General features: G+C 42.9%; 1 protein-coding gene across 2 annotated transcripts; it reads right to left on the bottom strand.

The window, feature by feature from the left end:
* Positions 1-2,623: 2,623 nt before the first annotated feature.
* LOC140185939 (interferon-induced protein with tetratricopeptide repeats 1-like) lies at positions 2,624-20,161 on the bottom strand. 2 transcript variants are annotated; one of them, XM_072239736.1, is made up of 4 exons: positions 20,013-20,161; positions 18,682-18,850; positions 15,619-17,008; positions 2,624-2,791 (listed from the first exon to the last, which is right to left on the bottom strand). In XM_072239736.1, the coding sequence occupies exons 2-4, from the start codon at positions 18,684-18,686 to the stop codon at positions 2,708-2,710; spliced, it is 1,479 nt and encodes a 492-aa protein (XP_072095837.1). In that variant the 5' UTR covers positions 18,687-18,850; positions 20,013-20,161; the 3' UTR covers positions 2,624-2,707. The 2 variants fall into 2 exon arrangements, with proteins under 2 accessions (XP_072095837.1, XP_072095839.1); XM_072239738.1 differs by having other exon boundaries at positions 18,682-18,807.
* Positions 20,162-23,090: the final 2,929 nt, after the last annotated feature.

Below are 23,090 nucleotides of genomic sequence, written 5' to 3'. Positions count from 1 at the left end.
ATCTACTATGTCCCCATACTTTCTACCTACCTGCAAGGAGTGATAAGGGTTACTTTTATAGCGTTGTCATTGGCATAACACTATTACAGAGGCAGTGATCTAGGTTCAATTCCCACCACTGTCTGTAAGAATTGTATTTGTTCTGCCTGTGACCACATAGGTTTCATCTAGGTACCCCAGTTTCCATCCACATGCCAAAGCTGTTTGCTTTAGTTGGTTATTTGGTCACATGGATGTAATTGTGACAACTGGGCCAGTGGGGCTATACTAATGGCTGAATACTCAAGCCTCTTCACCAATCAACAATTCAATCTCTGCCTGGAATTAAACTCAATCTTTACCATTGATTCCTAACTACAGGATAGCCCCATGGAGTGATTGTGTCCCCAGAGAACCATTCATGTTGTGATTTTTGACAAAAAATGATCAAAAATGCTGCCTCTTTATGATGTTGTGTTTATTTTTTCACACCCAAGGCATGTAAGATCAAACATATTTAATATGCCAAGTTATTTGGGGGTAGTCTATGAATTCTGTGATGGAATATTTATGGCACTCAAACTGCTGTAAGGTGGGGAAATGCTGAATTCTCAAACAACTTCTGTGGTTCTATCCGATTAATTCAATTGACTCGTATGGTGTGAGAATGGCAATCATCCCTTTCACTTTAAAGTTCAAAATGTTTTATAATGTTATCAATAAGTACATATTGACCAGAGATATCATATTTTTTGTTATTCTATTTTGAAATTCCATTAATTATGCCCAAAATTCTTCCACTGCCACTCGCCAGTCATACCCCCTTCCAAGCCATTCCTCCACCACGCTGAGCAGCATAGAATCATGCTGTTAAGGAATTGTTGCTTGTGTTCTTTTGATTTTTGTCAAGACAAGACCAACCTCTGCTTTGAAACTTTAATTACCAGACATATCTGAAGAGGATAATTTACAATGATTCTTAAGATACAATCGCACTCGAAAAATCATTCCAGAGTTACACTTCTACATCAAAATACAGGCGAAAAGTAAAATACATTCAATGGTTAATAATTCAAACAAACCAATCTGGAAAAAGATTTGATTTCTCAATTAACTCCACTTGCTGCAGTTTCCCAAATCCCATCTTTCCAGAGTCCAGAGAAGTACAACTAAATTCAATTTGCTCAGAGGTCATGAGGAATTAATATTTCTTAAGGAATCACAATAATTGTGTATAGTTACAGTGAGACCATTTTTGCAAATCAAACACTAATGAGTAAGAGAAGGTGCTAAGAGGATATAACTAGTAAAGCGACAACCCACCAAACCTATCCTCAGAACAGATGGAAATGCATCTTTTAAACATCCCAGTGGTGCTCAGATGTGTAATTGAGATAGAGCATTCACAAATTCCTCATTGCCAGGATCAGACTCCTTCTCAAAGGATTCAGCTGCTCTACCCTAGTTCCCTTCCAGCTGATACAGAAACGCTTTGATACCAAGAGCCTTGCTGTCATGTGCATTTACACGAAGTTTCCTATTTGCCCACTCAAGCAAATTCATGCGACGTTTTTCCCGTTCTCTTGAGTTATATTCAATTTTCACTCCTTTCAGGAAGAGGCTGACAGCATTTGTTTCTGATTTTTTCTGGTGCAGTTCAAACAACCCAGCTTCCAGACATATGCTCTGCATATTTTCTGGCCGAATGTCCACTAACTCCACCAATCTACTGTAAATCTCCTCTGCTCTGGAATACTCCCCACCTATTATGCAGGTGTCTGCAAAGTCCAGTTGTGGTTTAACAGCTGATCTTGGACGGTGCTCAAAAGCCTTTTCAAAGTGATACTTGCATAGATTGATCAACTTAACCTTCTGCTGAAATTCAGGATTGCGAGGAGATCTGCTACGAGAGTATTTCAGCTTACTTCTGTAGCACAATCCAAGTTGGTGGTGTAAGAAACAAGAGTGTGGAGTTAATTCCAATGCTTGTTTCAAGAGCCTGATTGCTTTCTCCACAGATCCCCTTTGTCTATAATATTTTGCAGCATAGCGAAGCACATATGGAAGATCAGAGTTCTTCTGCAAAGCTTGTTCAACTAATTCATTTGCTTCCTCATTTTGCCTTAGCCTCTGCAGTTATAGAGCCAACAGCACCATGGCCATAGCATCATCTGGATCAAGCTCCAGTACTCGTCGGAAATACTTCACTGACTGACTCTGATCACAACTCTCTGGGGTTCCAGAAAATGCTTCTAGACGAAACAGTACAGTCCCATATCCCATTATCCACTCGGTGTTATCAGGGTCTTGTTCCAGAGCCTTTGCAAAGCATTCCTTTGCCTCCTCATAGTATTCAGCAGCAGAACTCAGCAATGACCATCCCTTCTCCCCGTACACCTCAGGGATCATTGCTGTATAGCAAGGGCCATCACTGAGCGGTTTACAGATCATCTCCAGCTTGTCCAGGTAGGTCTGGGCCTTGGTCAGCTGTCCCATGTGGTAATGCACCCAGGCAAAGTTTCCATAGGTGATGATGATTCTTCTTTCAAATTCATCTTTGTGGTTCTCCCTCAGAATCTTTTCAGCTTCCTTTAAATGTTGAATTGCTTCCTCACATTTGCCCTGCAGACAGTTTACAAAAGCAAGTTGGTTGTAGGACTGATCTTTATACTTCATATTCATATTCATATCGATAGAATCTTGCAATCTGTACATCAGATCTTCCAAGTCAATAGTTTCCTTCTGTGGCCTCCATGTGAAGTGACACTGCAGCTGATCGAGCTTCTCTTTCAATAAATCTCCCGGTGTGTTGCTGCAAGAGAGAAACAACAATTTTTTTAAATTATGGCATTGAAAACCTGGAAATGCTCAGCCTGTCAGTCTGCATCTGAGGAAGGATGCTTTTCCCCAAACAGACACCAATAGTCAGACACAATGTCTAGAAGACCTAGAACATCAATAACATTAGTGAAATAAAGCTGTTTTGTGAACTCCACTGAAGTCTGGCAATTTATGAGTTACCAGACCAGTTCACAGTGCAATTGCATAAGCAATGTCCCCTGATCCTGCTGCACATTTCTGAAAGAACATAGATCAGCATAGAACATAGAACATGTTGTGCTGACCTTTAACCCTACTCTAGGATCAACTCAACCTGCTGCATTCTCAGAAATGAGATGAATTTGCCGCACCATGAATACAGCTCCTCCATCCTGTCCTGAAAGCCGCTAGGGACTGGAAATTATGACAGTTTAGAGCAGCATCTTCCTCTGGTATATTACCTAAGTTCGGAATGCACCTCATTAGCTCCGATGTTTCTGGCATGTTGCCAAAAACAGGTGTTACTCTAACTAGTCTTTGTTTCCCAGTTTCTCTTTTGAGAAGAAAACAGGAATGTTGTAGGACTCAGACAGATTAGAAGAATGGGCAAGAAAATGGCAAATGAAATACAATATTGGAAAATACAGTGTTATGAACTTTGGTAGAAGAAATAAAAGTGCAAACTATTTTCCAAATGCGGAGAAAATCCAAAAATTCTGGGATGCAAAGGGGCTTGGGAGCCCTTGTGCAGAATACCCTAAATTTAACATACAGTTTGAGTTGGTAGTGAGGAAGGCAAAAGCAATGTTTGCATCCATTCTATGAGATCTAGTATCTAAGATAAGATGTGCTGGCATTGGAGAGGGTTCAGAGGAGGTTTAAGAGGATAATTCTGGGAATGAAAGGGTTATCATACGAGGAACAGTTGATGGCTCAGGGCCTGTACTCGCTGGAATTGAGAAGGATGGGTGGTATCTCATTGAAACCTTTCGAATGGTGAAAGACCCAGACAGACTAGATGTCGAAAGGTTGTTTTTCATGGTGGAGGAGTCTAGGACAAGAGTGCACAGCCTCTGTTTGAGCGGACATCTCTAGAAACATGACTGGTTAGCCTCTCACTAACAAGCCAATGTATTCAGCGGTGAGAAACCCTCCTTTCTCCAACTCCGTACATCGAGGACTTGGGTCCCACCAGACTGGGAGAGCCAGAAAGTTTCGACCACCCACACCCCAATCTGAGAGAATGCTGTGTAAGTACTGTCCCCATGCATTTCACCATCGGCAAGAAATAACAGATCGTACACTGTGTATAATTGTAAAGAAAGTATATTTGCAAATTTCAGCTTTATTGAAGTTAGTAGGAAAAAAAGGGAAAAAGTAAGAAGTTGAAATTATTATCACCAACATGTGACGAGAAATTTGTTAACTTAGCAGAAGCAGTTCAATGCAATACATAATCTAGCAGAGAAAAATAAATAAATAAAATAATAACAATAAACAAACAAGTAAATCAATTACATATATTGAATAGATTTAAAAAGTGCAAAAACAGAAATACTGTATATTAAAAATACCGAGGTAATGTCCAAAGATTCAATGTCCATTTACGAATCGGATGGTAGAGGGGATGATGCTGTTCCTGAATTGCTGAGTGTGTGTGTGCCTTCAGGCTTCTGTACCTCCTACCTGATGATAACAGTGAGATAAAAGCATGCCCTGGGTGCTGGAGGTCCTTAATCATAGACATTGCCTTTCTGAGACACCGCTCCCGAAAGATGTCCTGGATACTTCGTAGGCTAGTAGCCAAGATGGAGCTGACTAGATTTATGAACTTCTACAGCTTCTTTCGGTCCTGTGCAGTAGCCCAACCATACCAAACAGTGATGCAGCCTGTCAGAATGCTCTCCATGGTACAAGTACAGAAGTTTTTGAGTGTATTTGTTGACATGTCAAATCTCTTCAAACTTCTTGGCTGAATATCATCTAATTACAGAAGATTACTGTAGATCTCCTTCATTTTGTAATACTATCCATTTCTTAAACTTAGAACTGCAAAATCCCCTTGTGGTTTAATAGCTGATATTGGACAGTGCTCAGATGCCTTTCCAAAGTGATACTTGTATTTATTAAACAACTTTGCTTTCTGGCGAAATGAGGGATTGTGAGAGTTTCATTTAAATTCTGAATTGCTTCTCTATTGTTTCCCTGAAGGCAATTTATGAAAGCCAGTTGGTTGTGACACGTGGCTTGATATTTCACAATGAGAGTTACAGCATCTCATATATCACATCTTCCATGTCAATGGTTTCCTTCTGAGGGCCCCACGTGAAGTGACACTCAAGCTGACCGAGCTACTCTTTCAAAAAATCTCTTTGTGAGTTGCTGCAAGTGAAGAAAATTCATGAAATTCATCACTTCATACTTGATAATTTTTTTACATCATGACTTGTTACAAAGCTGAGAGTTATTGTATCCTCCAAACTTTAAACAACACATGAATAAATTTCATGTTGTACATATACCTAGCCCAAATGGAAGTTACTTTTATTTCATATTTGCATTATTACCTATACATCCAGTTGTACACTTTATTATGTACACCTGTACACCTGTACATCTGATCAGCCAATCACGAGGCAGCAACTCAATGACGGACCAAAGGCCTATTTTTGTCTGTGTGACACTGACATCCTCTTACATCTTACTCTCACCAGTCTTGGTACTGCTAAGCATCCAAAACAGTTCAAAAAGTGTTGCAGATACTAGATGTCGAAATAACAACAAAAAGTACTGGATATGTTGATCTGTCTGAAGTTGTTGAAACAAGTGACTGGGTTGTAATCAGTTTAACTGGGAGATAACTTCTTGCAATGAAAGCTCATTGGCCTGAAATAATAACTCTGCTTTACCATCGACACAAGCAGCCTGATCTGCCTTCAATGATGTGCCTATGAATGCACCATACCAACACTGTACACCAAATACAGTAACAGCAATGCATTCAGCATACTTCCGTAATCAAGTTCCGTGCAATGGTTAAAAAATAAATTTAAATACAGAAATTAGTACAATAAATTAAAAAATAAATTTTAATTTACAGTGTTCCGTACCTCATTATGTTCATTAGAAAAAACGTTCTTTGAATTTCTTTCACAGCTTCAGATGGACTTTTAATGCTGAGTCAATGGAGAAGGGTGTCCTATGTCCCAATTTCCCGCTCTTACAGGATGTCTGCAACTTCCTGATGGTGAATAGAAACTTATCCGAGAAAACTAAACCAGCTTTTATGAAGAAATGATATCACTAAAACAACACTGCAGGCTGATGCAGAGCTCTCAGGATCCAATAACAAAGGCAGGCTAGGATAGCAACAGTAATGAATAACTTGGCCCATCAGACCAAACCTGATTGGCTGATCATTTATCTGCAACTTATCACCTGCTGGTCATCTCAGACTCTCTTTTAACTATTTGTGTTTCCCTGCTTTTCCCCTTCACAGAATTCTGTGGAAGGAAGACAGAGACATTGTTAGCAGTGATGTTCCCAGAGCCAGCAAGGGCCTGTGGTTTCTTGGATACAGCTTTGCAGGTCTCCAAGTTGAAATCTGAACTGGATAAACAAGATTGTTCTACATTAAACTGCACCCACTCCATCACTCCACCACCCCATCACCCCAGAGGGTAGTGTAGCAACCCCTAGAGGACAGTGTAGTGAGATGGCAGAGGCAGTCCACAGTACCTTAACACAGTGCAGTCAGGCCTACAGTGGTTTCATGAGCGTAGTTGATGTGTGACAAACAGCAGTTCTGAAAAAAAAAAGGCTTACCTCTATCGTTCCTATGCCTAGAAATTCCATTGCACAGCAGAATATTTTTAAAGGTTATGAAACAAAATTGATTTAACCTTGAATAAATTATATTTGTTCTCAAATAACTCTACTCATAATACTCTACTGCATGCACACATAATGGCACTGTGCAGCTGAATTTTATTGCCTTTGAGGACCAGGGTCTACAATGTGTGCTGATGTATAACTGTCTGGATCCAGAGCAACACACATCAAAGTTGCTGGTGAATGCAGCAGGCCAGGCAGCATCTCTAGGAAGAGGTACAGTTGACGTTTTTGGCCGAGATCCTTCGTCAGGAACGCCTGCTGCGTTCACCAGCAACTTTTATGTGTGTTGCTTGAAATTACAGTATCTGCAGATTTCCTCCTGTTTGCTGGATCCAGAGACTTGTTTGTGAGGTCATGCAGCACGTCTGTTCTTACCCCATCGTCCTGCCCAGGGTCGGACTTTAAGCAGGGCTAGGCTGGGCTGCAGCTTATCTACTGATGTCTACTATAAGCCGACTGACTCTCACAGCTATCTGGACTATTTCTCTTCTCACTCTGTTTCTAGCAAAAATGCCATCCCCTTCTCGCAATTCCTCCGTCTCCGCCACATCTGCTCTCAGGATGAGGCTTTTCATTCCAGGACGAGGGAGTTGTCCTTTTTTAAAGAAAAGGGCTTCCCTTCCTCCACTATCAACTCTGCTCTCAAACGCATCTCCCCCATTTCACATACATCTGCTCTCACTCCATCCTCCCGCCACCCCACTAGGAATAGGGTTCCCCTGGTCCTCACCTACCACCCCACCAGCCTCCGGGTCCAACATATTATTCTCCGTAACTTCCGCCACCTTCAATGGGATCCCACCACTAAGCACATCTTTCCCTCCCCTCCTCTCTCTGCTTTCCGCAGGGATCGCTCCCTAAGCGACTCCCTTGTCCATTTGTCCCCCCCATCCCTCCCCACTGATCTCCCTCCTGGCACTTATCCGTGTAAGGGGAACAAGTGCTACACATGCCCTTACACTTCCTCCCTTACCACCATTCAGGGCCCCAGGCAGTCCTTCCAGGTTAGGTGACACTTCACCTGTGAGTTGGCTGGGGTTATATACTGCATCCGGTGCTCCTGATGTGGCCTTCTATATAGTTTGGAGGAAGTGTGAGGAGCCAATGGAGAAATTATTAAGAGTAAGGACTAATTCCGCTAGACGGAGCAGAGTGGTGGTGGTAGAGGGGAACTGATTGAACAAGGGGGGATAAAACCGTCTCAATCGTGACCCCACTAAGCTTTACCCCTCGATCGTGACCCCACTAAGGAGCACCAGGCCATTGTCTCCCACACCATGACCAACTTTATTCGCTCAGAGGATCTCCCATCCACTGCTACCAACCTTATAGTTCCCACACCTCGCACTTCCCGTTTCTACCTCCTACCCAAGATCCACAAACCCGCCTGTCCTGGCAGACCTATTGTCTCAGCTTGCTCCTGCCCCACCGAACTCGTTTCTGCATACTTCGACACGGTTTTATCCCCCCTTGTTCAATCCCTTCCTACCTATGTTCATGACACTTCTCACGCTCTTAAACTTTTCGATGATTTTAAATTCCATGACCCCCACCGCTTTATTTTCACCATGGATGTCCAGTCCCTATATACTTCCATCCCCCATCAGGAAGGTCTCAAAGCTCTCCGCTTCTTTTTGGATTCCAGACCTAATCAGTTCCCCTCTACTACCACTCTGCTCCATCTAGCAGAATTAGTCCTTACTCTTAATAATTTCTCCTTTGGCTCCTCCCACTTCCTCCAAACTAAAGGTGTAGCTATGGGCACCCGTATGGGTCCTAGCTATGCCTGCCTTTTTGTTGGCTTTGTGGAACAATCTATGTTCCGTGCCTATTCTGGTATCTGTCCCCCACTTTTCCTTCGTTACATCGACGACTGCATTGGCGCTGCTTCCTGCACGCATGCTGAGCTCGTTGACTTTATTAACTTTGCCTCCAACTTTCACCCTGCCCTCAAGTTTACCTGGTCCATTTCCGACACCTCCCTTCCCTTCCTAGATCTTTCTCTCTCTGTCTCTGGAGACAGCTTATCCACTGATGTTTACTATAAGCCTACTGACTCTAACAGCTATCTGGACTATTCCTCTTCTCACCCTGTTTCTTGCAAAAATACCATCCCCTTCTCGCAATTCCTCCATCTCTGCCGCATCTGCTCTCAGGATGAGGCTTTTCATTCCAGGACGAGGGAGATGTCCTCCTTTTTTAAAGAAAGGGGCTTCCCTTCCTCCACTATCAACTCTGCTCTCAAACACATCTCCCCCATTTCACGTACATCTGCTCTCACTCCATCCTCCCGCCACCCCACTAAGAATAGGGTTCCCCCGGTCCTCACCTACCACCCCACCAGCCTCCGGGTCCAACATATTATTCTCCGTAACTTCCACCACTAAGTACATCTTTTCCTCCCCTCCTCTCTCTGCTTTCCGCAGGGATCGCTCCCTACGCAACTCCCTTGTCCATTCGTCCCTCCCATCCCTCCCCACTGATCTCCCTCTTGGCACTTATCCTTGTAAGCAGAGCAAGTGCTACACATGCCCTTACACTTCCTCCCTTACCACCATTCAGGGCCCCAGGCAGTCCTTCCAGGTGAGGCGACACTTCACCTGTGAGTCGGCTGGGGTGATATGCTGCGTCCGGTGCTCCCGATGTGGCCTTCTATATATTGGCGAGACCCGACGCAGACTGGGAGACCGCTTTGCTGAACACCTACGCTCTGTCCGCCAGAGAATGCAGGATCTCCCAGTGGCCACACATTTTAATTCCACATCCCATTCCCATTCTGACATGTCTATCCACGGCCTCCTCTACTGTAAAGATGAAGCCACACTCAGGTTGGAGGAACAACACCTTATATTCCGTCTGGGTAGCCTCCAACCTGATGGCATGAACATCGACTTCTCTAACTTCCGCTAATGCCCCACCTCCCCCTTGTACCCCATCCGTTATTTATTTTTATACACACATTCTTTCTCTCACTCTCGTTTTTCTCCCTCTGTCCCTCTGACTATACCCCTTGCCCATCCTCTGGGTCCCCCCCCCCCTTTGTCTTTCTCCCTGGACCTCCTGTCCCATGATCCTCTCATATCCCCTTTTGCCTATCACCTGTCCAGCTCTTGGCTCCATCCCTCCCCCTCCTGTCTTCTCCTATCATTTTGGATCTCCCCCTCCCCCTCCCACTCTCAAATCTCTTACTAACTCTTCCTTCAGTTAGTCCTGACGAAGGGTCTCGGCCTGAAACGTCGACTGTACCTCTTCCTAGAGATGTTGCCTGGCCTGCTGCGTTTACCAGCAACTTTGAAATGAACTGGCCTCAACTGTTTCCTGTGGCAGAGAATTCCAAAGATTCACCACTCTCTGTGTGAAGAAGTTTCTCCTAATCTCGGTCCTAAAGGGCTTCCCCTTTATCCTCAAACTGTGACCCCTCGTTCTGGACTTCCCCAACATCGGGAACAATCTTCCTGCATCTAGCCTGTCCAATTCCTTTAGGATTTTATACGTTTCAATAAGATCCCTCCTCAATCTTCTAAATTCCAAGGAGTATAAGCCTAGTCGATCCAGTCTTTCTTCATATGAAAGTCCTGCCATCCCAGGAATCAATCTGGTGAACCTTTTTTGTACTCCCTCTATGGTAAGAATGTCTTTCTTCAGATTAGGGGACCAAAACTGCACACAATACTGCAGGTGTGGTCTCACCAAGGCCTTGTACAACTGCAGTAGTACCTCCCTGCTCTTGTACTCGAATCCTCTTGCTATGAATGCCAGCATACCATTCGCCTTTTTCACCGCCTTCTGTACCTGCATGCCTACTTTCAATGACTGGTGTATAATGACACCCAGGTCTCATTGCACCTCCCCTTTTTCTAATCGGCCACCATTCAGATAATAATCTGTTTTCCTGTTTTTGCCACCAAAGTGGATAATCTCACATTTATCCACATTAAATTGCATCTGCCATGAATTTGCCCACTCACCTAACCTATCCAAGTGACCCTGCATCCTCTTAGCATCCTCCTCACTGCTAACACTGCCGCCCAGCTTCGTGTCATCCACAAACTTGGAGATGCTGCATTTAATTCCCTCATCTAAGTCATTAATATATATTGTAAACAACTGGGGTCCCACCACTGAGCCTTGCGGTACCCCACTAGTCACTGCCTGCCATTCTGAAAAGGTCCCGTTTATTCCCACTCTTTGCTTCCTGTCTGCCAACCAATTCTCTATCCACATCAATACCTTACCCCCAATACTGTGTGCTTTAAGTTTGCTCATTACTCCTGTGTGGGAACTTGACAAAAGCCTTTTGAAAATCCAAATATACCACATCCACTGGTTCTCCCCTATCCACTCTACTAGTTACATCCTCAAAAAATTCTATGAGATTCGTCAGACATGATTTTCCTTTCACAAATCCATGCTGACTTTGTCCGATGATTTCATCGCTTTCCAAGTGTGCTGTTATCACATCTTTGATAACTGTCTCTAGCATTTTCCCCACCACCGATGTTAGGCTAACCGGTGTATAATTCCCCGGTTTCTCTCTCCCTGCTTTTTCAAAAAGCAGGGCTACATTAGCCACCCTGCAATCCTCAGGAATTACTCCAGAATCTAAAGAGTTTTGAAAAATTATCACTAATGCATCCACTATTTCTTGGGTTACTTCCTTAAGCACTCTAGGATGCAGACCATCTGGCTCTGGGGATTTATCTGCCTTTATTCCCTTCAATTCACCTAACACCACTTCCCTACTAACATGTATTTCCCTCAGTTCCTCCATCTCACTAGACCCTCTGTCCCCTACTATTTCCGGAAGATTATTTATGTCCTCCTTAGTGAAGACAGAACCAAAGTAGTTATTCAATTGGTCTGCCATGTCCTTGTTCCCCATAATCAATTTGCCTGTTTTTGTCTATAGGGGACCTACATTTGTCTTAACCAATCTTTTTCTTTTCACATATCTATAAAAGCTTTTACAGTCAGTTTTTATGTTCCCTGCCAGTTTTCTCTCATAATCTTTTTCCCTTAACATTACCACTACTGAGGATCCTTACAGCACTGATCCTGCTCGCTGGGGAAAGGAAACGTTAGATGATTCAGTCCGAGCGTACTGGGCTAAGAAAGGGCCGGAGTCCTGCCAGAATAAGAATGTGGCTATCAAAGCTTTGGAACGAGTATACAAACAGCAGAGACGTTTTTTCTCCAAATTTCACTTCAAACGCAAGCTTGTAAATGGTGAGTACATATCAAGGCAGTGGCTCTTATATTCCCCTCCCACCGGCTGTGTGTTTTGTTTTGCATGCCGCATCTTCAGTGATGGTAACTGTCAGTCCATCTTCGAAACTGGCTTTAGCAACTGGAAACATGCCGCTGAGCGTATAGGGGAGCATGAAAATAGTGAACACTGCAGGAAAATGATACTGACCTACATTACACTGGCGTCTGACAGCGGAAGAATAGATACAGAACTGCAAAAACAGTTCGAGTCAGAGTGTGTCTACTGGACCGATATATCGAGAAGAGTGTTAGCAGTTGTGAAGTTTTTGGTCGAGAGAGGACTGGCTATCCTAGGCTCCAGTGACATATTTGGCAGGCCTGATAACGGCAACTACATAGGCTCAGAACCACAATGGAACAGGACAGGCTGAGTCATCTTACTCTGATGTCACTTGAAAGTGATCTGATTCGGAAACTTCCGGTAATGTCTCACCTCCCCCCCCCCCCACCATAACCCTCTCTCTGTCACCAGCCCCCTCCCCTTTTCCTTCTCTCATCGTAACTCCTTCCCTGCCCATCACCTCCTTCTGATACTCCTCACCCCTTTACATTCTTCTATCCCCACATATCAGATTCCCCTGTCTCCAGCCCAGTATCTCTTTCACCAGTCAACTTCCCAGCTCTTCACTTCACCCCTTCGCTTACCGGTTTCACCTATCACCTTTTACTTCTCTCTTCCCTCCCCCCACATTTTAAATCTATTTAAATCTAATTTCCAAATACTGGTGCCATCTCAGTCAGGGAAAATAAAAAGAAAGAAGTTCAAAGTGAGTAAATCTATTCCTCATTTTTTTTCTCCAGAATTTCCAGCATTCTATGATGAGGGATCCTGAAGGTTTGCTGAAGAGTTGCAGTGACTGGTGTGTTATGGGTGGAGAGACTGACAGTTACACTGAGTGCTTTCAATTGCTGGTCATGTCTCTTTAAAAAAATTGGTTTGGTCCAATGATATGAGGCCCTGCCGCCTGAGTCTCTTATGGACAAATGTCAATATGGACAAAATACAGAACCCTTGCCAACTTTAGTGCTGTAGACATGATGTTGGGTGGTTCTTCAGACAGGTCGACCACTTCAGCTCACTGACTGAGCCTGGTCCCCTTGGGTCTGTGTAAATCTACCTCATCCCCATACCTCCTACCTACCTGCAAGGAGTGTTGAGGGCTAGCATTGCAGCATTGTGGTTGGGTGCTCCAGCTTCCTTCAACTGATAGTTTATTTGGTTGTTGTAAATTGCCTCCAGCTTAACTTTTGTAAGGTGAAACAACATGTTACGGAGAAGGGTTAGAAGGAAATAAACTCTGATGGGAGAGTTTTGTGTCGGCATTAATTCAATGGGGTGAATGACCTTTTTCTTCATAATGAGCTACACAGAAAGATGAAATATGAAACATAACATTTCTAAGTGGTGACTGGCAGAGCATGGTGTGCATTATATTGAAAATGATCAAAGTACTGCTGAGCACTCAGCACTTTCCCATAAACCGACAACAGCCTGCCTCTTTGTGGAAGTTGAGGCAAGGCAAGGATTGACAAAATGTCCAGGCAAGGATAGGTTGTAGATAGGCACAGACACCGTAGGCAAGAAAGGTATCTGATGAATGTGGCTTCCATTTTCACTGCTGAGAATTGGAGCCGTTTTGGCTGACAGAGATGAGGTAAGAATTTAACAGAAGTATTCAAGGAGCACACACCAACAAAGAAATAATTAAGTTACTAAATTTAAAGTATTATCAATTGTTAGGTGGTATTTTCTATTGAATGTAAATGCCTGTATGGTGAATGATCATTGATCTTGCAAGTAAGAAATTTAAATACTGTATACGCAGCTTCAACAAATCAACATAAATAAAATGCTGGAGGAAATCTGCAGGTCCGGTAGCATCCATGGAAATGCATAAACAGTCAACGTTTCTAACTGAGACCCTTCTTCCTGACTGGAAAGAAAAGGGGGAAGATGCCAGATTAAAAAAGAGGTGAGGAAGAGGGGAACTCTTAGAAGGTGATCGGTGAACATGAATCCAGGACGGTAGGAAAGATAAAGGGCTGGAGAGGAAAGATCCCGATTGGATAGGAGAGTGGACCATAGGAGTAGGAAGAGACCCAGGGGGAAGTGATAGGCGGGTGAGAATAGTGGAGAATAGAAGAAGAGGGAAGGGGGTGGGAATTTTTTTCTTCCCAGAAGGAGAAATTGATATTCATACCATTAGGTTGGAGGCTGCCCAGACAGAATGTAAGGTGTTGCTCCTCCATCCTGAGAGTGGCCTCAAGAGGAGACCATGGACTGAGATGTCAGAATGAGAATGGGAATCAGAATTAAAATGCTTGACCACCAGGAATTGTCAATATCTGTACCTGCTAGTCAATTCTGTATAAAAATGACATTTCTCTGTTCAGACTTCAGAAAAGTGTGGTGAGAAGAGACATGCTCTTCACCTTGTGCACAAGTAAAATGAGGATACTCACATGTGCACATGGAGGAACAGAAAAACTCCTTATAGACAGCATCAGAATGGAACTCTGAACTCCGATACCCAAGCTAGAATAGCATTCTCCTAAGCACTATTCTACCGTTGTGATTGAGGAACAAGTGTCCAGTTAATTGGCGATGACACCTTCTCTCTTTGAAATTCCAGATGATTGTTCCCGAGCTGGTTCTCATATGCCTTTCTCTTTTCTGCATCTCCCTTCTCATTCTTCTCAACTCTGAAAATTTTATGGGATAACAGCTCACTTAGCATATAACCGTATCTGATTTCCATTGTCTAATTACAGGGTTATCTCGTTATCAGCAGTCAAACCCTTGCACATCACAGGAATGTCCTTTGGCTATCACTATATCAACACCATCGGTCAGGTCAAAGGCATGATCCTTGCACGATACCCTTCCATCTTCTTGTTCCATTTTGAGTCCAATGGCACACCCAATCTTGTTTGCTGTGTTGCAGATACTTTGCCCTTGGTGGTTAATTATAATGAATGAAAACTCTAATCCTTTTTATTGTTAAAAATATTTACTTGTTGAATCTCCATGAATTATTCCCAAAAACCCTTCACTGCCGCTCGCCAGTCATTCGCCTACTTGGACACTCCTCCACCACACTCAGCAGGTTGGAATCATGCAGTCAAGGATTTGTTGCTCACGTTCCTTTGATTATGTCAAGACAAGACTAACCTCGGCTTTGAAGCTTTAATTACCAGACGTACCCGTAAAGGATATTTTACAATGATCTATAAGATACAATCACACTCGAAAAATCATTCCAGAGTTCAAATTATACATCAATATGCAGGTGAAAAGTAAGATACATTCAATGGTTAACAGGTCAAACAAACCAAAGTTGAAAAATGTTTGATTTTTCATTTAACTCTACTTGCTGCAGTTTCCCAAATCCCATCATTCCAGAGTCCAGAGAAGCACAACTAAATTCAATTTGCTCAGAGTACTTGAGGAATTAATATGTTTAAAAGAAACACAATAATTGGGTATAATTACAGAAGACTATTTTTGCAAATCAAACACTAAAGAGTAAGAGAAGGTGCTAAGAGGATATAACTAGTACAGCGACACCCCACCAAACCCATCCTCAGAACAGATGGAAAAGCATCTTTTAAATATCCTAGCGGTGCTCAGATACGTAATTGAGAAAGAGCACTCACATATTCCTCATTGCCAGGATCAAACTCCAAGGCCTTCTCGAAGTATTCAGTCGCTTTATCCTTGATCCCATCCAGCTGATACAGTAATGCTTTGATACCAAGAACCTTGCTGTCTTGTGCATTTACACAAAGTTTCCTATCTGCCCACTTCTCCAAATTCATGCCACATTTTTCCCATTGTCTTGAGTTATATTCAATTTTCAGTCCTTTCAGGAAGAGGCGAACAGCATTTGTTTCAGAATTCTTCTGGTGCAGTTGAAATAACCCAGCTTCCAGACATATGCTCTGCATATTTTCTGGTCGAATGTCCACTAACTCCTCCAATCTACTGTAAATCTCCTCTGCTCTGGAATACTCCCCACTTGTTATGCAGATGTCTGCAAAGTCCAGTTGTGCTCTAATAAATGACCTATGTCGGTGATCAAAAGCCTTTTCAAGGTGATACTTGCATAGATTGATCAACTCAGCTCTCTGCTGAAATTCAGGATTGCGAAGCCATTCCAGCTTCCTCTTGTAGCACAATCCAAGTTGGTGGTGTAAGAAACAAGAGTGTGGGGTTAATTCCCATGCTTGTTTCAAGAGCTCGATTGCTTTCTCCACAGATCCCCTTTGTCTATAATATTTTGCAGCATAGCGAAGCACATATGGAAGATTAGAGTTCTTCTGCAAAGATTGTTCAACTAATTCATTTGCTTCCTCATTTTGTCCTAACATCTGCAGTTTTACAGCCAACAGCACCATGGCCACAGCATCATCTGGATCAAGCTCCAGTACTCGTCGGAAATACTTCACTGACTGACTCTGATCACAACTCTCTGGGGTTCCAGAAAATGCTTCCAGCCGATACAGTACAGTTGCATATCCCATTATCCACTCGGTGTTGTCAGGATCTTGTTCCAGAGCGTTTGCAAAGCATTCCTTTGCTTCCTCGTAGAACTCAGCAGCAGAACTCAACAATGACCATCCCTTCTCCCCGTACACCTCAGGGATCATTGCTGTATAGCAAGGGCCGTCACTGAGTGGTTTACAGATCATCTCCAGCTTGTCGAGGTAGGACTGGGCCTTGGTCAGCTGTCCCATGTGGCAATGTACCCAGGCAAAGTTTCCATAGGTGACGATGCTTCTTCTTTCAAATTCAGTTTTGTGTTTCTCCCTAACAATGTTTTCAGCTTCCTTTAAGTTTTGAATTGCTTCCTCACATCTGCCCTGCAGACAGTTTACAAAAGCAAGTTGGTTGTAGGACTGATCTTTATACTTCATATTCATATCGATAGAATCTTGCAATCTGTACATCACATCTTCCAAGTCCATAGTTTCCTTCTGTGGCCTCCATGTGAAGTGACACTGCAGCTGATCGAGCTTCTCTTTCAATAAATCTCCCGATGTATTGCTGCAAGAGAAAAAAAAACATAATCATGAATTCCATCTCAGATCACTTGATGCAGATCTGCCCTGCAATCCCATAAAGAGCAGATTTACTAACTGTATGAAAGCTGCCTTTTGATGAAGTTTTTATAATTATGACATTGAAAACCTGGAAATGCTCAGCATGTCAGTCTGCATCTGAGGAAGGAGAATCTATTAATGTTTCAGATCAATAACTCAGTATGAAGAATTGATTCATATGATGAAGATGGAAATGTGTCTCCTGAACAGCCTAGGCAGCTGATCTGTTGCTTCGCTACACTGATGTTGCACTTGGTTTTATTACCAGACGTTGAGCTCTCCCACTATTGCAGACTTTCATTTTTTTTTGCCAGCAGCCTGAGAATAACTCCAGATCTAGGGGCAGAGAAGTGGTGCTTTTCCCCAGACAGCCACCAATAGTCAGACACAATGTCTTTAAGACCAAGAACATCAATAACATCAGTAAGATAAAGCTGTTTTGTGAAGTCCACTGAAGTCTGGCAATTTATGAGTTATCAGACCAGTTCACAGTGCAATTACATGAGCAACATCCCCTGCTCCTGCTGCACATTTCTGAAAGAACACAGACCAGCATAGAACATAGATCTTCACAGCACGTTACAAGCCCTTCAGCCCATCATGATGTGCTGACCTTTAAAGCTACTCTAAGATTAACTCTGCCTGTTGCTTTCTCCCAAAGGTGATGAATTTGCTGCACCATGGATGCAGTTTCTCCATCCTGTCCTGAAAGCCACTAGGGGCTGGAAATTATGACAGTTTAGAGTAGCATGTTCCTCTGGTGTATTAACTCAGTTCTGAATACACCCATAAGCTCCAGTGTGGTCAAATCTACATGGCTATACTGTCCAGCATAGCTGTAGCTGTCATCTCATACTTTTAAAGATATTGGAGATTAAAGATTAGCTCTCCTTGTCACATGTACATCAAAACATACAGTGAAATGCATAGTTTGGCATCATATCAGATCAAAAATGATTGTGTAGACTAACGTGCAAGTGTGTCAGCACGTTTCTGGCACCAACATGCTCACTAACCCTAACCCATACATCTTTGGAAACCCACACAGTCACAGAGAGAATGAACACACTGAATGAACACAGTCTTTACAAATTACTGTCGAAATCGATCCGTGGTATAGCAATTGCTCTGACTGCTCAGTTTTTCTCTGACTGTCATTGTTCGCAGTCGTATTCCAACAAAGAACCCTGTTTGAAGAAGCCAAGTGCAGATAAGCTGACTTGATCAGACTCCTATTCTCCTACTCCTCTTTCCTCTCCTGTCGTGAACAAGGATTATTCATGATCCCTTGTACTTCCTGTTGGATCTGGCGATCATACAGTACAGAAGGTTCTTCAGAAGTCAGGAATCAGATGCAAATCTTGTGGTTACAGACTTTTTATTGGATGTTAATAACAAAAAATAATAGTAAAGCTCTGCAGTTCCCTGCACTGTTTACACCCCAGCAGAGTAACGTAGGGATCACCCTACAGTCCTGTCATTCAACTACAGTGTTAGCCAGTGTGTGTTCACTCTGGGTATTTCAAAGTTAGTGCACTATGATCCACTATTTTCCATAAACCACATCCTCTATAATAATCTGTACATAAAGATAAATTGCAAGGAAAAGTTCTTTACCTCATGATGTTAGTTGGATGCAAAACAATTTGTGTCTTTCTCAGTTTGTGCGTTTCTTCTTCTGCTGCGTTTACGTTGCTGCATCTGATGTTCGACTTGACAACCCTTTATACGATCAGTTACTTCCTTATTATCACGAGAAAGTCAAATTCAAAGTCTGTTGATAACGCTGAAGCAATTAAAAGCAATTTGGAAGTGTTTCCTGCATAAGTATTGCTTAACCATAAAAATAATGTACATGGCAGCAAAATGCCAGTGTAATGGGTTGTTCTGAGCATTCTTTTTCAACTAATTATAATTTCCTCTGTTTTTGATTGTAAACAATCTACAACTCTGGTCACTATTTTATTTCACTTCTCCATATTTACCATCAATTTTATGTCCCCTGCCAGTTTACTCTCACACTTCATCTTACCGCTGTTAAGCAATCTTTCTGCCCTCCTTGGCTGAACTCTAAACTGCTCCCAATCCTCAAGCTGCTGCTTTTTTTGGTCTAATTCTGTCCCGAATTTCCATCACAGGATTGACTCTTCTTTCCTGACGTATTTTTGTGCCAATCAGGAATGAACCATTGTTGTAGCTCATTCTTCAAACATCATACAACGCCCATTCATGATCAACCCATTGAATAGTTTGCCAATCTGTTGGGTACGCATAATTTCATTTGTTCAGATTCAGACACTTGATTTCATTCTGTGACTTCACCCAGCATATTAATGAAGAGTTCTAAACTGTTATGGTCGCTCTCTAAACTGCTCATGCGAGACAAAATTGTGAATTATTTTTTCTCATTGCCACAATACCCACTCCAGGATAATCTAGTCTCAATCTAGTCTAGATTCTGTTTCATATGTTTACTGTCTTCAAAAACTGGCATCTAAATTCCTCTTCGACAGTGTTACTGCAAGGAGCCGGATGGTTGAAGGGCAATATCTGTTTTTGAACCTGGTAGTTTGGGACATAAGGCTCCTGTACCTCCTTCCCGATGGCAGCAGTGAGAAGATTGCATGCGTGGATGATAGTGGACCTTGATGGAGGACACTACTTTCTCATGGTAGTGGTTTCTGTGGATGTGCTCAATGGTGAAGAGGTCTTTTCCTTTGGTGAACTGAGCTGTATACACGACAGTACAGTAAACTACACAGTAAGGTGTGGCCCCGATTTGAATACCTTCCCGAAATCTAAATGCATTTCCTTTCAATTAAATCTACCTGTTAATCCTCAAGGAACTTAAAAGTTCTAAGTAAAATTTATTATCAGAGTCCACGTAGGTCACCTTAGTCTCTGTTGGTATGCAGGTAGTAGGAGTACAGCCAAATGATCCGACTTACCAAAATGTGGTTTGAGCAAGGAATGATAGGCATTCCTTATTGCAGTGTAGCAGTGGTCTAGTTGTTGCAGCAGAGTTAGTACTTTATTCCGAATAAAAGAGACGGAGACTCTTTGGGCTCACTTCGCAGCAAAGTCCTTTTATTGTCGTGATGATCACGGAGAGCCAACCTTCACAGTGGAGCGGCGGGGCTCTGACCGGACACATAAGCAAGTTGAACATTTATACAGATAAATGAGACAGCTCTACATAAAGAGAGATGATTACTTCTTAGAATATGTCTATTCTGCGGTTGATGATAAAGCAGATAGCGTTACAATTCTTGTGAGAACATTGCTTTGACAGAAATAAATAACACCTTAGCAAAGTCAAATGCATCAAAGGGAGCTTTTAACACCTTTGTAAACTCAAATGCATCACAGGGAGCGCTTAGCAGAGAGCAAAGAAGAGCTGCTAATGCAGAATTTTCCATTACCACACTAGTGTTTGTGACTTCTGGTGCAAAAGGTTATTTGCTAGATAAAACTGGGCAGGCTTTATTCAAACGGGCCTGGTTAAAGTCGCTGACTGTAATTTGAAATGCATTGGGGTGGCTGTTTCTTGTAAACAGACAGCATCATGCAGTTTTGTGATTGCTTGTTCATAATCAGCCAATGGTTGTATGGTGGACAAATTTGCCAAACTTACTGTATATTCCCTTCTAACTTGTTTTAATTGCATTGAAAACTTTCCCAAATGTCCGTTTCTTCTTTGATCTTGGGATTCTGGCATGCTGCCAAAAACAGATGTTAATCTAATGAGCCTTTGTTTCCAAGTTTCTCTTCTGAAAAAACAGGAATGTTGCAGGACTTGGACAGATTAGGAGAATGGGCAAGAAAGTGGCAAATGAAATACGATGTTGGAAAATACAAGGTCATGCACATTGGTAGAAGAAATAGAAGTGCAGAATATTTTCCAAATGCGGAGAAAAGCAAAAAAATCTGGGATGCAAAGGGACTTGGGAGCCCTTGTGCAGAATACCCTGAAGGTGAACGTGCAGGTTGAGTTGTTGCTGAGGAAGGCAAGTGCATTGTTAGCATCCATTTCATGAGATCTAGATCCAGAGCAGGGATGTGAAGCTGAGGCTTTATAAGGCACAGGTGAGGCCTCACCTTGACTATTGTGAACAGTTTTGTCTCCTTGTCTAAGATAAAATGTGCTGGCATTGGAGAGGGTTCAGAGGAGGTTTACAAGGATAATTCTGGGAATGAAAGGGTTACCATATGAGGAATAGTAGATGGTTTAGGGCCTGTAATTTAGAAGGATGGGTAGTATCTCATTGAAAACTTCAGAATGCTGAAAGGCCTGGACTGAGTAGATGTGGAAAGGATGTTTCTCATGGTGGGGGAGACTAGGACAAGAGTGCACAGCCTCAGGATAGAGGGCAATTCATTTAAAACAGAGATTCGGAGAAAATTCTTTGGCCAGAGGGTGGTGAGTTTGTGGAATTTGTTACCACGGGCAACTATGGAGACCAGGTCGTTGGGTGTATATGAGGCAGAGATTGATTGGTTCTTGACTGGCCACGGCATCAAAGGTTACAGGAGGAAGGCCAGAGAGTGGGGCTGAGGAGGGGAAAAAAGAACTGCCCATAGTTGAATAGCAGAGCAGACTCGATGGGTCAAATGGCCTAATTCTGTTCCATTGTCTTATGGTCTTATTGTCTATTCAGATCAGCTCACTATACCCCTCAGCAACATCTGTAAACTTTATTATATCAGTCACTGTTCACTGAATGCAACCGACTGGGAAAAGTCAGTTCACCACTGGAGAACTCAGAAATCATGTCATCTGTTTGGAGGACACACTCCTTCATGCAATTCTCGCTTTCCTCGCTCCCAGTCAGCTCCCTATTCTAAAATGCCGTAGCACCACAGGATTTGTTTCAAATTATAATCAGATCACAAACCTGAGATCAGGTCCAAAATCCGTATGCTGAATGCTCACAGTTGCCTTCTCCAGGTGTCTGAAAGTCTGGGAACAGATCACATTACATTTAACTGATCCAGTTATCTGTGCTAGCATCACAGCACTCCCCCAATCTCAAGTAACTGAGGCTCCCTTCTCTCTGCCCTCATTCATTCACCTCTGCACTCGTAATGTAAATCATCTCTCCAGCCACAGGCAAAGCTTGATCAGTTAAGACTGGTAACCTTGTGTCTACAGGCATATCACATTGCTAGCCTACAAAGGAACCTCTTGTGTACATCCGTGGGTGACCAGTATCGACAATAGATGCGGCCACCAGCTACGTGTCTGACCTGGATACTAATCTGGTCAGTCAGAGAAGGAACTGCTGCCTGTTTTGGTGGGTGACTTTCACAGCTTTCTCTTTTTTGTTGGACACATTGCCCTGATTGGCCATAGCTGTAACATGCTTTTATCTTTCTCGTGGAATAGGTTGATCCCTCAACTATCCCCAAAACTAAAATTTCCTGCTGGGTTGAGCTGAGGCCTTCATTCTGCATTTTCATGTCGACTGGATCAGCCATCCCCGGATTTTCCAACCGGAGTGTTCCTCATATGCTTGATATTTTCACTCTGCATAACCCATGGCAGGCTCATCAGCTCTCTGAACCACAGGCATTATCATTCCCCAGTTACTCTCACCTCCCCCATCACAGCCTCACTTCAACCTTAAAGCATGAATATCTCTCCTCGTTACAGTTATTTCCACGAGTTGCCTACGTACCACCCCGCTCTCCCTGGGCCATTGTGTCCCGCAGATTCCTCAGGCATTTCACTTTTACCACACCTATGTATCTTTTGGGTGACTTGGTGAACCTCAATCATTTTGCAAGCTTGTGCGAGAATATTCTGAATTTCCATAAGCAATTTTAAGTGAGGTCAGCGCATCCAAAATGCTCTGCTATTCCCCGTGATAAAGGACTTGTGAATGATAGTAACCAGGGTCATGTCATGGTCTGGTCCGTGAAGTCCACTCTCAGGGTCACGGTCCGGTCCATGGTCTCGGGGCTCCAGGTCTTCCTGCTGTCCCTTGTTTCAGTTGGGCTTAATCATAGGCACCTAATGCTTGTTT

The sequence above is a fragment of the Mobula birostris genome, chromosome 21, assembly GCF_030028105.1.
Source record: "Mobula birostris isolate sMobBir1 chromosome 21, sMobBir1.hap1, whole genome shotgun sequence".
Classification (NCBI taxonomy): domain Eukaryota; kingdom Metazoa; phylum Chordata; class Chondrichthyes; order Myliobatiformes; family Myliobatidae; genus Mobula; species Mobula birostris.
This window is presented reverse-complemented; position numbering and strand designations above follow the sequence as displayed.

What these genes read in the sequence shown, in the direction of transcription:
- LOC140185939 (XM_072239736.1), bottom strand. An exon ending in ATCCTGGCAATGAGGAATAT is followed by an intron (nt 2,792 to 15,618) that starts GTGAGTGCTCTT and finishes TCTCTCTTGCAG; the next exon opens with CAACACACCGGGAGATTTAT.